Source organism: Carcharhinus amblyrhynchos, unplaced genomic scaffold (genome assembly GCF_965287045.1).
Source record: "Carcharhinus amblyrhynchos unplaced genomic scaffold, sCarAmb.v2.hapA scaffold_560, whole genome shotgun sequence".
In the NCBI taxonomy this organism is placed as follows: Eukaryota; Metazoa; Chordata; class Chondrichthyes; order Carcharhiniformes; family Carcharhinidae; genus Carcharhinus; species Carcharhinus amblyrhynchos.
The window spans coordinates 25269-41375 of NW_027650300.1; the positions used below are offsets into that span (position 1 = coordinate 25269).

Here is a 16107-nt window from a genome sequence, read left to right on the forward strand (position 1 = left end):
ACCTGTCCTGGGAGTGTTTGATGGGGGACAGTGTAGAGGGAGCTTTACTCTGTATCTAACCCCGTGCTGTACCTGTCCTGGGAGTGTTTAATGGGGACAGTGTAGAGGGAGCTTTACTCCGAATCTAACCCCGTGCTGTACCTGTCCTGAGAGTGTTTGATGGGGGACAGTGTAGATGGAGGTTTACTGTGTCTCTAACCCTGTGCTGTACCTGTCCCTGATTATTCCTCACTGTGACCAGGCAAATATAATAATGCAGATTTCAATTTCTTGGCCTCTTATCAGTTTCCGGTTGATATTCTGAAATGGTGATTGTGTTTGAAGAATACTGTCAACACTCTACTGAGCAAATTATTAACGGCCAACTCTATTTCTTGCAGACTGATAAATACTGTGTTTATATGCAACAGCTGTCAATCATTTTTGATGTCGCAATGCTAACTCAGTGACATGATGCTGTTGGCTCCAGCACTTGAATAATAAATAAGATAAACAACTCCACGTGTCCCAATATCATCAGTGAAATAGTTCATGGGGAACACTCCAACCTGTCTTATTGCTGTAAGTCTCACAAATTGCCATCAAATATTAAATGATCTGGCCAAAAAAATCCTGAGCCAAAAACCAAAGATCCTTGCTGCTAATCATGGATATCAGAACGAATGGAAATTATTTCGGTTCATAGGGATTGTGTATAATAGGAGTGAACAGATGGGGTTTGGGTCGATTGGGACTGTGTGCAGCGGAAGTGAATGGGAAGGGGTTTGGGTCCATTGGGATTGTGTGCAGTGGGAGTGAAATGTGGAAAGGTTTGGGTCCATTGGGATTGTGTACAATGGGAGTGAATGGGAAGGGAATTGGGTTCGTTGGGATTGTGTGCAGTGGGAATGAATGGGAAGGGGTTTGGGTTCATTTGGATTGTGTGGAGCGGCAGTGAATGGGAAGGGGTTTGATCCATTGGGATTGTGTGGAGCGGCAGTGAATGGGAAAGGGTTTGGGTCGATTGGGATTGTGTGCAGTGGGAGTGAATGGGAAGGGGTTTGATCCATTGGGATTGTGTAGAATGGGAGTGAATAGGAAGGGGTTTGGGTCCATTGGGATTGTGTGCTGTGGGAGTGAACAGGAAGGGGTTTGGGTCCATTGGAATTGTGTACAGTGGGAATGAACAGGAAGGGCTTTGGGTCCATTGGGATTGTATACAGTGGGAGTGAATGGGAAGGGGTTTTGGTCCATAGGGATTGTGTACAATGGGAGTGAATGGGAAGAGGTTTGGGTCCATTGGGATTGTGTGCAGTGGGGGTGAACGGAAAGGGGTTTGGGTCCATTGGGATTGTGTACAATGGGAGTGAACGGGAAGGGGTTTGGGTCCATTGGGATTGTGTGCAGTGGGAGTGAATGGGAAGGGGTTTGGGTCCATTGGGATTGTGTGCAGTGGGAATGAATGGGAAGGGGTTTGGGTCCATTGGGATTGTGTGCAGTGGGAGTGAATGGGAAGGGGTTTGGGTTCATTGGGATTGTGTGCAGTGGGAGTGAATGGGAAGGGCTTTGGGTCCATTGGGATTGTATACAGTGGGAGTGAATGGGAAGGGGTTTTGGTCCATAGGGATTGTGTACAATGGGAGTGAATGGAAGGAGGTTTGGGTCCATTGGGATTGTGTACAATGGGAGTGAACAGGAAGGGGTTTGGGTCCGTTGGGATTGTGTGCAGTGGGAGTGAATGGGAAGGGGTTTGGGTCCATTGGGATTGTGTGCAGTGGGAATGAATGGGAAGGGGTTTGGGTCCATTGGGATTGTGTGCAGTGGGAGTGAATGGGAAGGGGTTTGGGTTCATTGGGATTGTGTGCAGTGGGAATGGGTTTGGGTCCATTGGGATTGTGTGCAGTGAGAGTGAAATGTGGAAAGGTTTTGGTCTATTGGGATTGTGTACAATGGGAGCGAACAGGATGGGGTTTGGGTTCATTTGGATTGTGTACAATGGGAGTGAATGGGAAGGGCTTTGGGTTCATTGGGATCGTGTACAGCGGGAGTGAATGGGAAGAGGTTTGGGTCCAATGGGATTGTGTGCAGTGGCAGTAAACGGGAAAAGGGTTTGGGTGAATGATGACCCCAAGGTCTCCAGTACAGCGGGTGGTAATGACCCGTGATATCTAATACACAGAGCAGTGATGAGCTGGACTGCAGAGAGGTGGAACAGTCTGCAAGATTGGGACTGTTCCAGACTGAACTCAGCTGAGTAACACGGATGATAAAATAATTCTGTGTTGTGCTGTAGCAGCTGGAAGATAGGATGACACACAGGATCTGATATCAATGTTTGCTTTCTCAGGTGATGTGAGATGTTTTTTGAATTCCTGGGATGGAATGTGCCACAATACAGACAATGGTATCTCGTACATCTCCTACACAGCTATTTCCAAGAGATTTTAACAGCAAGCATGTTTAAGTGGTTAGTACTGCTTCCACACAGTGCAAGGGACCCGGGTTTGATTCTTGGTTTGGGTCACTGGCGTGCGGAGTCTGCATGTTCCCTGTGTCTGCATGGGTATCCTCCGGGTGCTCCAGTTTCCTCTCTCAGTCCGAAAGACGTGCTGGTTAGGGTGCATTGACCCAAACAGGCGCTGGACTGCAGCGACTAGGGGAATTTCACAGTAACTTCATTGCAGTGTTAATGTAAGCCTTACTTGTGACTAATGAATAAATTTTATTTAGGGATCTGTGGGAATAATCTGACTGAAACGCTTTATGTAAATATACACCCGCATAGCCTGCCATTTCTCCAATTCCAGTAAGTGAGCTAAAAGCAAGATAGAATTCTAATGCCACATCACTAAAAAGAGGCACTTCTTAACAATCAACTCTGTTAAAAACACTCAAGTTTGGAGAAATCAAAATCTAACTCAAGCTTTCTGCTGGGAATTCCAATTTGATTTGTGTTTGAGATTTTAGTGATGAGGAAAAGAACACTATCCCACATATTAACACACACAAAATTATACACATCTACACGCCATCTGTTCCTCAGCAAGGATCTTCTATCGAATTGTGGCTACCATTATGTTGGTGCAGGACAGTGGAATTGATAAGAACGTAAGAACTACCAGCAGGAGTAGGCCATCTGGCCCCTCGAGCCTGCTCCACCATTCAATAAGATCATGGCTGATCTTTTCATGGACTCAGCTCCATTTACCCGCCTGCTCACCATAACCCTTAATTCCTTTACTATTCAAAAATTTATTTATCCTTGCCTTAAAAACTTTCAATGAGCCTCAACTGCTTCACTGGGCAGGGAATTGCACTTATCTCCCAGCTACATCCCTCTGCTGTGCCTTGGCTCTGTTTGGAAGCTGTGTATAGAACAGGCAGTAGAAACAAGATGGGAACAGCAAAATAATGCTTTTGTTTGAAATTTGTTGACCATAGAACATAAGTCCATAAGACACAGGAGCAGAATTAGGCCCATCGAGTCTGCTCCATCATTCAATCATGGCTGATATTTTTTCTATTCTCCTGCCTTTTCCCCATAACCCTGATCCCCTTATTAATCAAGAACCTAACTATCTCTGTCTTAAAGACACTCAATGACCTGGCCCCCACAGCCTTCTGCGGCAAAGATTTCCACAGATTCACCACCGTCTGGCTGAAGAAATTTCTCCTCATCTCTGTTTTAAAGGATTGTCCCTTTAGCCTGAGGTTGTGCCCTCTGGTTCTAGTTTATCTACTCGTGGAAACATCCTCTCCACGTTCACTCTATCCAGGGCCTCGCAGTATCCTGCAAGTTTCAATAAGATCCTCCCTCATCCTTCTGAGTGAAATGCTTATTTAGCTTATTATTGCTCCTTGTTTCCTGATAAAACACCCATCCTGAGGTCCAGCTCACTGGATGATGAGTGTAAAGGATCCCATGGATCAGGAGGAGATCTCCCTGCTTTCCTGGCCTCAATCAAGAATCATTCAAGACTGATTCTCTCAACATGTTTTGTTTCATTCATTCAGGCGACATGGGTGTCACTGGCGAGGTCAGCATTTACTGCCCACCCCTAATTGCCCCTTGAGCATTTACTGCCCACCTAATTACCTTCTTGAATCGCTGCAGTCCATGTGAACTATGTACACCCACAGTGCTGTTACGGAGGGGGTTCCAGAATTTTGACCCAGCGACAGTGAAGGAACAACAATATATTTCCAAGTCACGATGGTAAGTTGTTTGGAGGGCAACCTCCGGGTGCGGTGTTCCCTCTGTGGGATCTGGCTGTGCGTCAAGGGCTGTTGCAATTCCTGCACTAAAACAGAGACCTCATTTCAAACCAACATCAGTGCTGGGAAAGCACTCTGCTGTGCCTGTCTTCCTGTCTGGTCTGTGAGGAGTGAGCCATACAATCATAGAAGATCAAAGAAACCCTACAGTGCAGATGGAGGCCATTCGGCCCATCGAGTCGGCACTGACAACAATCCCATCCAGGCCCTATTGCTGTAATCCAACATATTTATCCTGATAATCCCTCTAACCTACGCATCCCGGGACACTAAAGGGCAATTTTAACATGGCCAATCCACCTAAACCTGCACATCTTGGACTGGGAGGAAATCAGAGCACCCAGAGGAAACCCACGCAGACACGGGAAAAACATGCAGACTCCACACAGGCAGTAAACAAAGCCAAGAATCGAACACGGGTCCCTGACGCTGTGAAACAGCAGTGCTAACCACTGTGCCACTGCGTCACCCATTGTCCCAGGGAGGGGGTGAATTCGGGTCTGTCTGTTGTCCCAGGGAGGGGGTGAATTCGGGTCTGTCCGTTGTCCCAGGGAGGGGGTGAATTCGGGTCTGTCCGTTGTCCCAGGGAGGGGGTGAATTCGGGCCTGTCCATTGTCCCAGGGAGGGGGTGAATTCGGGTCTGTCCATTATCCCAGTGAGGGGGTGAATTCGGGTCTGTCCATTGTCCCAGCGAGGGGGTGAATTCGGGTCTGTCCAATGTCCCAGGGAGGGGGTGAATTCGGGTCTGTCCATTGTCCCAGTGAGGGGGTGAATTCGGGTCTGTCCAATGTCCCAGGGAGGGGGTGAATTCGGGTCTGTCCATTATCCCAGTGAGGGGGTGAATTCGGGTCTGTCCAATGTCCCAGGGAGGGGGTGAATTCGGGTCTGTCCGTTGTCCCAGCGAGGGGGTGAATTCAGGTCTGTCCATTATCCCAGTGAGGGGGTGAATTCGGATCTGTCCATTGTCCCAGTGAGGGGGTGAATTCGGGCCTGTCCAATGTCCCAGTGAGGGGGTGAATTTGGGTCTGCCCATTGTCCCAGTGAGGGGGTGAATTTGGGTCTGTCCATTGTCCCAGTGAGGGGGTGAATTTGGGTCTGTCCATTGTCCCAGTGAGGGGGTGAATTCAGGCCTGTCCATTGTCCCATGAGGGGGTGAATTCGGATCTATTATTGTCCCAATGAGGGAGTGTGCACAGCCCTGTCAATTTCCTGCGCCCTCCTCTCCATTCATGTTTGGGTTTTTTGGTATAATTGGAGATCCCCGAGGAAGAACACCAGATTTGGAAGTGTTTGGCTTTGGAGCAGTTTTAAAACCACCCTGTCATTTCCCCGCTATCTGCTGACCTATACATTCTCTCTGCCCCTTCAGCCAGGTTCTCAGTCAAAGAGAGTCTGGAGCAGTAGAGAGAAGGACTGCAGAACCTGAGGCAGCCAGTGCTCCGTCATACCCCTCCCACGCCATACATCCACTAATGCAAATACTGGAACTCACCATGGTTATCTCCCCCAGGCTGAGCTGAGCACGACCCAAGGTCTGCAGTGCCTCCCACCACTGGGGATTCAGACGGACGGCCATCTCTGCAGCTTGAACTGCCTGGAAAACCTCGTTCAGCATCATGAGAACCTGGGAGAGGACAACACAAGGATTAGTACAGGACCTTGATGTCAGTCACCCAATCTGTATCAATACCTGTCAGGAAAGGAAACAGGAAGGTTAGTCCAGGAGTTAGTGAGCTGGGTCATCTCCCCTAAGCCAGAGGCAGTGAAGGAATGGTGGACAATATAGTTCCAAGTCAGGATGGTGAGTTGAGTTGGGAGGGGAACCTCCAGGTGTTGGTGTTCCCAGTTGTCTGCTGCCCTTGTTGTTTTAGATGATTGAAAGATGCAGTGGAAGGAGGGTAAGGGTGGAGTTAGTGGATGTTTAAGGTGGCAGTAGATGGGATCCCAATCAAGCAGACTGCTTTGTCCCGCAGAGTGTTGAATTTGGAGTGTTGTTGAGCTGCATGCGGAGAGTATTCCATCACAACCTGACTTGTGCCCCATGGCCTTGGGTGGGGAAGGATTACGCACAATGCAAATCAACGACAGAGTAGCATTGTGCTGCACAACCACCTGAGTCTGCACAGGTACAACGCAAGCCCAAGACATTGAAGTGTCGGCTCAAACTATTCACTCAGCTGTTTCTCAGCTGCCATGGCAGGAAGGCAGTGGCATAGTGACATTGTTGCTGAACCAGTAATCCAGCAAGCCAGGTCATTGGGGACCCGGGTTCAAATCCCACCACTGCAGATGGTGAGATTTGAATTCAATAAAAGTCTGGAATTAAAAGCCAACATTTATTGTCCATCCCTAAAACTCCAGACCCACAGCACAGTGTTTGACTCTTAAATTCCCTCTGAAATGCAACTCATTTCCAGGTCATTAGGGATACAATAAATCTTGGCCCAGCCAGCAACACCCACATCTCTGACTGAATAAAGTAAAAATTTGAATTAGTGTCCCCAGAGATTACTAGTCCAGTGGCATCACCATTATAGGACTGGACAGGGTAGATGCATGAAGGATGTTTCTGATGGTGGTGGTGTTCAGAACCAGGGGTCATAGTCTGAGGATACATGAGGGTTAGGACTGAGATGAGGAGAAATTTCTTCACCCAGAGAATGGTCAGCCTGTAGAATTTGCAACTGCAGAAAGTAGTTGAGGCCAAAACATCGAAAGCTTTCAGGAAACAGTGAGATATAGCACTTGAGGCAAAGGGAATCAAAGGATATGGGGGAAAGGCGGGATCAGGCTATTGAGTTGGATGATCAGCCGTGATCGGCATGAATAGTGGAGCAGGCTGGAAGGACCAAGTGGCCTCCTCCTGTTTCTAGTTTCTATGTTTTGCTCCTTGATTCTTCATTGGGCTGACTGATGGCAGTGGGAATCCAGGCTAGATACCTCTGAGAGCTGGGGTGCCTGACTTACCACTCTCTATTCCACATACCGAGTGTCCACCAGATCCCGGGTTAAGGATAAGGAAACACCCAGCCTCCGAGTTCCCAGCCCTCCCTGGCCTATGCAAGTTGCGTATAGCACAGGTTTCCAATGGCTTGTTGTAGTACTCAGAAACCAAAACAACCAAAAGCACGACCAAGCACTTCAGTGCTGAGATCCAGTCCAGTCTGAGCTCCTTGGCTCACTCAGCTATCCTTACAGTTTTATTGCAATGTATCTTGGCTTTCCCCTCAAGCCTTGAAGGCAAACAAATGCTGCAATATTTGTACTAAGTTAGCACAGATTGGGTAGTTTTTAAAGCTATTTTTATAGTTGAATTAAAAGATGACTATCACTCACAGTTATTTTCTGCTGCCACCTCCCTGGTACACTAACTCTCCCATCGGAACGACTTAGAATCCCTACAGTACAGAAAGAGGCCATTCGGCCCATCGAGTCTGCACTGACCATAATCCCATCCAGGCCCTACCCTGATATCTCTACATATTTACCCACTAATCCCTCTAATCTACGCATCTCAGAACGCGAAGGGCAATTTAGCATGGCCAATCAACCTAACCCGCACATCTTTGGACTGTGGAAGGAAACCGGAGCATGCCAAGGAAACCCACACAGACATGAGGAGAATGTGCAAACTCCACACAGACAGTGACCCAAGCCAGGAATTGAACCCGGCTCCCTGGAGCTGTGAAGCAGCAGTGCTAACCACTGTGTCACCGTGCTGCTGGAATATGGCATTTAACTTTGTACATTCTTTCAGCCTCTATTAATCTGTTTGGAGATTGTTCCACTTTCAGCAGTGCTGCCCTGTCAGAATTCTATACATTTCGTTCAGATCCCCTCTCATTCCTCTAAACTCCACTGAATGTGGGTCCCATCGACCCACATTTCCCTCATTGACAATCCCTGCCAATCCCAGGAATCAGTCTGGTGAACGTATCTGTGCTCTCTCTATGGCAAGTGTATTCCCTCATACACACAATGCTCCAGGTGTGGTCTCACCAAGGCCCTGTACAGCTGCAGCAAGCTATCGCTGCTCCTGTACTCAAATCCTCTTGCAATGAGGGACAATATACCATTTGCCTGCTGTACCTGCATGCTTGCTTTCAGTGACTGGTATACAAAGTAATCTAGATCTCTTTGTATATCAACATTTCCCAATCCATCACCATTTAAATAACGTGTCTCTGTCCAATGTGGATAACTTCATGTCTATCCACGTTATGCTGCATCTGCCATATGTTTACCCACTCACTCAACTTGTCTAAATCACCTTGTTATCCACTTTATACTGCATCTGCTGTGTGTTTACCCACTCACTCAACTTGTCTAAATCACTTTGAAGCTTCTTAACATCCTCCCCACCTCTCACACTCCCACCAACTTTCGTACCATCAGCAAATCTGGAAATATTACATTTGGTTCCCTCACCCAAATTGCTGATGTATATTGTGGATAGTTGGAACCCAAATACTGATCTCTGCAGGGCCCCAGTGGTCACACCTGCTACTCTGAAAAAGACCCATTTATTCCTACTCACAGTTTCCTGTCTGCTAACCAATTCTCAATCCATGCCAATATATCATCCCCAATCTCATGTAATTTCATTTTGCACACTAACCTTTTGCATTGGACTTTATCAAATGCTTTCTGAAAATCCAAGTTCGCCACATCCACTGGTTCTCTTCTATCTATTCTGCTAGTTATTTCCTCAAATACTCCAGTAGATTTGTCAGACATGATTTCCCTTCCATAAATCCATGTTGCCTTTGTCTAATCCCACTGATATTTTCTAAGTGTCCTGTTATCACATCACATTTTCCTACCACTGATGTTAGGTCAAACACTCTGTAATTCTTTTTTCTTTCTCTTTTCTTTCCCTTTTTTTTAAATATTGCCACTCTCCAATCTGCTGTGTTCCAGAATCTACACAACGTTGGAAGGTGATAACCGACATACCCATGGCCACTTCTATTAGTACCCTGGGATGTAGATTACCATGCTCTGGGGATTTATCCGCTTTCTGTCCCATTCATTTCTCCAACAATATTTTTCTAGTTGTCCTAATTTCCTTCAATTTCTCCTTCTCACAGATGTATCATTCCTTAGTATTTCTGGGAAGTTATCTGTGTCTTCTCTTTGGAAACAGAACGAAACAGAGCGGTGGATGTGGTTTACATGGACTTCAGCAAGGCGTTTGATAAGGTCCCCCATGCAAGACTTCTTGAGAAGGTGAGAGGGCATGGGATCCAAGGGGCTTTGGCCTTGTGGATCCAGAACTGGCTTGCCTGCAGAAGGCAGAGAGTGGTTGTGGATGGGTCTTTTTCTGCATGGAGGTCAGTCACCAGTGGAGTGCCCCAGGGATCTGTTCTAGGGCCCTTGCTGTTTGTCATTTTCATAAATGACCTGGATGAGGAAGTGGAGGGATGAATTAGTAAGTTTGCCGATGACACGAAGGTTGGTGGTGTTGTGGATAGTCTGGAGGGATGTCAGAAGTTGCAGCGTGACATAGATAGGATGCAAGACTGGGTGGAGAAGTGGCAGATGGACTTCAACGCAGATAAATGTGTAGTGGTCCATTTTGGCAGGACCAATGGGATGAAGGAGTACAATATCAAGGGTAGGAGTCTTAGCTGTGTTGAGGAGCAGAAGGACCTTGGGGTCCGGGTCCATAGGACTCTTAAATCGACCTCGCAGGTGGAGGATGTGGTCAAGAAGGCGTATGGTGTACTGGCCTTCATTAATCGAGGGATTGAGTTTAGGAGTCGGGAGGTAATGCTGCAACTTTATAAGACCCTTGTCAGACCCCACTTGGAGTACTGTGCGCAGTTCTGGTCGCCTCACTACAGGAAGGATGTGGAAGCTATTGAGAAGTTGCAGAGGAGATTTACAAGGATTGGGAGGCATGCCTTATGAAGGTAGGTTGAGGGAGCTAGGTCTCTTCTCCCTGGAGAGACAAAGGTTGAGAGGCGACCTGAAAGAGGTTTATAAAATGTTGAGAGGTATAAACAGGGTGGATTCTCGGAGGCTATTTCCCAGGGCTGAAATGGTCACCACGAGAGGACAGTGGTTTAAGGTGCTGGGGAGCAAGTACAGAGGAGGTTCACTAGACTGATACCGGAGATGAGGGGGTTGGACTATGAAGAGAAACTAAACAGACTGGGTCTGTACTCGTTGGAGTTTAGAAGATCAGGGGGGATCTTATAGAGACGTATAAGATAATGAAAGGGATGGATAGGGTAGAGGTAGAGAGATTCTTCCCGCTTAGAAAGGATAGCAGGACTAGAGGGCACAGCCTCAAGATAAGGGGGGGAGCAGTTTAGATCGGAGTTGAGGAGGAACTTCTTCACTCAAAGGGTGGTGAATCTCTGGAATTCTCTGCCCGGTGAAGTGGTGGAGGCTACCTCGTTAAATATATTTAAGTTCACGGGTAGAAAGGTTTTTGATAGACAAGGGAATTAAGGGTTATAGAACATAGAACATTACAGCGCAGAACAGGCCCTTCGGACCACGATGTTGCGCCGACCAGTTAAAAAGCAATGACCCTCTAACCTAAACCAAACCCCTTCCATCCATAAACCTATCCACGGATCTCTTAAACGCCCCCGAACTAGGCGCATTTACAACTGCAGCAGGCAGGGCATTCCAATCCCTCACCACCCTCTGGGTAAAGAACCTACCCCTGACATCCGTCCTATAACTACCACCACTTAATTTAAAGCTATGCCCCCTCGTGCTAGCTTTCTCCATCCGAGGAAAAAGGCTATCACTGTCCACCCTATCTAAACCTCTAATCATCTTATATGTTTCAATAAGATCCCCTCTTAGCCGCCTTCTTTCTAACGAAAACAACCCCAAATCCCTCAGTCTCTCCTCATAGGACCTCCCCTCCATACCAGGCAACATCCTGGTAAACCTCCTCTGCACCCTCTCCAAAGCCTCCACATCCTTCCTATAATGTGGGGACCAGAACTGCACACAATACTCCAAGTGCGGCCGCACCAGAGTTTTGTACAGTTGCAACATGATGTTGCGGCTCCTAAATTCAATCCCCCTACCAATAAACGCCAAGACACCGTCTTATGGGGAGAGAGCGGGAAAGTGGAACTGATCCACTTCAGATCAGCCATGATCTTATTGAATGGCAGGGCAAGCTCGAAGGGCTAGATGACCTACTCCTGCTCCTATTTCTTATGTTCTTATGTTAGATGTCAGGGGTAAGTTTTTCACTCAGGGGATGGTGAGTGAGTGGAATCGGCTGCTGTCGGTGGTGGTAGAGGCGAACTCGCTGGGGTCTTTTAAAAAACTTCTGGATGAGTACATGGGATTTAATGGGATTTGGAGTTACAGATAGTTCTATGGCCTGGTAGGTATGGATATGATCAATGCAACTTGTGGGCCGAAGGGCCTGTTTGTGCTGTAGTGTTCTATGTTCAAGAAGTTGTTTAATTGCTCAGCCTTGTTCTCGATTATAAATTCTCTTGTTTCTGACTGTACATTTGGCTTCAGCAATCTTTTTCCTTTTATAAACTTATAAAGATTTTACAGTACCACTTTTATGTTATTTCAAAGTTTATTCTCAAACTCTATTTTTCTCCTTCTAATCAATCTCTTGGTCTTCTTTTGCTGAATTCTAAGTTGCTCCCGATCCTCAGGCTTGCTGGTTTTTCTAGCAACTGTATATGATTCTTCTTTGGATCTATTGTTAATTTCTCATGGCTGGGCCACTTTTCTTGTTGTGTTTTGTGCCAGAAAGGAGCGTACAAATGTTGCAATATACAGAGTCATTTTACATATTCGTCATGCCTTTAATGAACTTCCCCAATCAACCTTAGTCAAATCTATGTTTTCTAATTTTTCTTTCTTAGCATGAGTCACAGTAACAATCTGGGTACATCTTATCCATGGCAATTAATACTATATTAACTTCAATACTTTTTAATCCTTCTTTCTAGGCTGTAAAGCTTAAGCCTCTTTAATCTTTTCTCACAGCTTATTCACTCTGACTTGTTCCATCAATTTACAGCCTTTGTAAGTTTTTAAGTTTATTTATTAGTATCACAAGTAGGTTTACATTAACACTGTAATTAAGTTACTGTGAAAATCCCCTAGTCACCACACTCTGGCGCCTGTTCAGGTACACTGAGGGAGAATTTAGCACGGCCAATGCACTTAACCAGCACGCCTTTCAGAGGAAACCAGAGACCCGGAGGAAACCCACTCAGACCTGGGGAGAACGTGCAGACTCCGCACAGTGACCCAAGCCAGAAATTGAATCTGGGTCCCTGGCTCTGTGAGGCAGCTGTGCTAACCACTGTGCTGTCATTATGATGAGTGTGATGTTTAAGAATTCTCACTCTTGTCAGCTCTAACCTCACCATCAATCTTCTCCAGTAAAGATTGTTAAAAATGAGAGCACAGTAAATAATCAAGCATAAATATAATCTTAAACGGCACGATAGCAGGCAGGGTCCAGGGCCAGGGTGGTCAGACAGTGGCAGAAGACAAGGACGACCTTCTCCCTTCCCCAAAAACTGCTGCACAGCCAGTCTTCATCACCCGTAAATCGTTGCCTCACTGTTGATCTCAGGTGCCCCCATCATCCACCGTTCGTGTCTGAAGACTGAGCCTGGAGGCAAAGAGTGTATCTGTGCCTCTGCCATCCACCAGCACTGGTGAATGTGGGGGAAACACTTGGAGCAAACAGAGGAAGGCTGTTCCCTTCAAAGTGCTTTGTAGGTTTATTTACCTCTTTTTCCACCCCTCCCCAAAGGCAGTGTTTCAGAATTTGTCTACTCACATTAAATTCCTAGGAGTAAGAGTTTTTCCTGGGTCTAGGGCATTAGTGCAAAGTGTTGTGAGGGAAGAAAAAAAGATCTTGTTATTTTTGAAGTGCATTTGAAGGAGAATTTACTCAGATTGGAGATGGTGGAGAGGACTAAAGGAATCCAGAGACAGGAGAAGCACCAGGTCAATGATTCCTCTCCCTTGCCATGCTTATGCCTTGTAGACGGTGGACAGACTTTGGGGAGTCAGGAGGTGAGTTACTGACCAGAGCATTTCTAGCCTCTGACCTGCTCTTGTAGCCACTGTGTTTATATGGCTAGGCCAGTTCAGTTTCTGGTCAATGCTAACCCCCAGGATGTTGATAGTGGGGATTTATAGAATCACTGAATCCTACTGTGCAGAAGAAGGCCATTCAGCCCATTGAGTCTGCACCGGCCACAAACCCACCCAGGCCTTATCCCCATAACCCCATGTATTTACTCTAGCTGGCCCCCCCGACACCAAGGGGCAATTTAGCATGGCCAATCCACCTAATCCGCACATCTTTGGAGTGTGGGAGGAAACCCGAGCACCCAGAGGAAACTCATGCAGACACAGGGAGAACGTGCAGACTTTACACAGACAGTGACTCAAGCCGGGAATCGAACTGTGTCCCTGGCACTGTGAGACAGCAACGCTAACCACTGTACCGCCATGCCGCCCCTGGTATAATGCCATTGAACGTCAAGGGGAGATGTTTAGATTCTCTCTCGTTTGGAGTTGAATGGAAGCATCCCACAGCGTTATGCAAAGAACAGGAGTATTCTGATCCAACATCTTTACAACATTTTCAGGAAATGTTGGAAAATCTCAGCACATCTGACAGCAGCTGTGGAGAGAGAAACAGCTAATGTTTCCAGACTGAGTGACTCTCCATCAGTTTTGATGTAGGTTATATTATGTTGATGTTGTCACTAGCCCAGGGCAGGGATTGTGTTGTGGGAATGTTAACTGTTCTCTCCCCTGACTCTTTCCAGTTTGAAATGTGCCTACTTCCATCAGGATATTCAAACAGCCACTGACATTTCCACATCACGGTTAGCCAAAGAAAACATCCTTAACACCCACTACCCCTGCCCCAGTCCCTCCTCCCACCCCTGCTCCTCGGTCCCTCCCCTCACCCTCCGCCTCTCTATTGACCATCTAGCTGATCTATGGGGTACAACTTAGCTAGATAGTCAATATCTTTTCCCAAAGTTAGAGGAGTCTAAAACTAAAGGGCATAGGTTTAAGGTGAGAGGGGAGAGAGACAAGAGTGTCCAGAGAGACAGTTTGTTCACACAGAGGGTGGTGAGTGTCTGGAACGAGCTGCCAGAGAGAGTAGTAGAGACGGATACAACTTTGTCTTTTAAAAAGCATTTAGACAGTTACATGAATAAGATGGCTACAGAGGGATATGGGCCAAACGCGGGCAACTGGGATTAGCTTAGTGGTTACAAAAAGGATGGCATGGACAGGTTGGACCGAAGGGCCTGTTTCTTTGCTGTAAACCGCTGTGACTCTATGATTCTAAAAGGTTTAATTTATCCTCTTTGTTTCAGTATCCTTAAATGATTACATCCCCCCTTTCCAGATGAAAAAGGTTGCCTGGCTCTTGTTTTAGATTGTCATTCTTTCATGGTGCTGGAGTTAAAATTCCCTCTGGTTGGTGTACTATCAGATCCAGGCTGCTCAGAGAGCTCTCCCTGTGTGGGGAGGGAGGCTGCAGGATAACTAACAGACCAATAACCAAACATAACACCCAGCAACATTGGCAGGCAAAGGAAATTATTTCCATTTCCGTAATTCCGGCTGCTATCTGCTTTCTCATTTCAAATTAATTATACTGGGATGTTAAAAACCAATCTAAGGACAGGAATAGTACAGACATCAGCAATCACTGATTCAATCCCAACTGCGTTATGTCATAGACTGAGAGCAGCTCATTAAAGTCCGCCCCTGAGTTGAGAGAGAAAATGCTGGAAAATCTCAGCGGGTCTGGCAGCATCTGTAAAGAGAGAAAAGAGCTGATGTTTTGAGTCCAGATGACCCTTTGTCAAAGCTAAAGGACGTAGAAAGATGCTGCCAGACCTGCTGAGATTTTCCAGCATTTTCTCTTTTGGTTTCAGTTGCCAGTATTCGCTGTAATTTGCTTTTATCTAAAGTCCATCCCTAATTCGGACCCATGGTCTGAGTGAAGTCTATATCCCTGCTCACACTCTGCAGGATCTTTCATTATCATCCTTGCAGCCAATACATTCCACACTGTAACAGGTCCCCCCCGCAATCTCCCCAAATCTGCTTCCTGACCCTCCTGTTTATGAATCTTCTGAACAGAGAGCAGGAGGAGACCATTCGGCCCCTCAAGCCTGCTCCGTTATTCAAAGAGATCATGGCTGATCCGCTTGTGTTTCAAATTCCGCATTCTCACCTACCTCCGATAGCCTTTCACCCGCGCCCCACCCCCTTTACCCAAAAGGAATCTATCTACAATAAAAACAAAAATGCTGCAAAATCCCACCAGCTTTGACAGTGTCTGGGGAAAGAGAATAAGTGCTAATACTTCAAGTCTGGGTGACTTTTCATCACAACCAGACTGAAGGTGAACAAAACTGCCAACAATATTTGCGATGTGGTCTCACCAATGTCCAGTATAGCATGTTCAATTCCTCTAATAACAGATAGTATTATGTTAGTCTTAATTATTTGCTGCAGCTTCATACTGACGTTCTGCTAGAACACCCAGGTCCCTCTGAACCTCAGCATTCTGCAGCTATTCGCTGGTGAAGTAATCCTCAGCTTTTTATTCTTGCTGCCAGTGTGAACTGTCAGCGTGTGTGTGTGATGGGGGAACAAGAGACAGTGAAAACCAGCACAGGGCAGCAGAGTTTTGGATGGCCTCAAGTTCATCGAGCGACAAACATTGGAAGGCAGCCAGGAATGTGTTAGAATAGACAAGTGTAAAGATAATAAAGGCATGATTGAGGCTTTTAGCAATCAATGAGAGAGTAACGTTACTGAGGCGGAGAGTAACGTTACTGATGCGGAGAG

General features: G+C 46.6%; 1 protein-coding gene across 2 annotated transcripts in view; it reads right to left on the reverse strand.

Annotated features, from left to right (window-relative positions):
* Positions 1–16107, reverse strand: part of ttc33 (tetratricopeptide repeat domain 33) — a 72181-nt gene that overhangs the window by 6479 nt on the left and 49595 nt on the right. For both annotated transcript variants that reach the window (XM_080184093.1, XM_080184092.1), the window contains exon 4: positions 5747–5878. In XM_080184093.1, coding sequence (XP_080040219.1) covers positions 5747–5878 — 132 coding nt within the window. The remainder of the gene's footprint in view (positions 1–5746; positions 5879–16107) is intronic.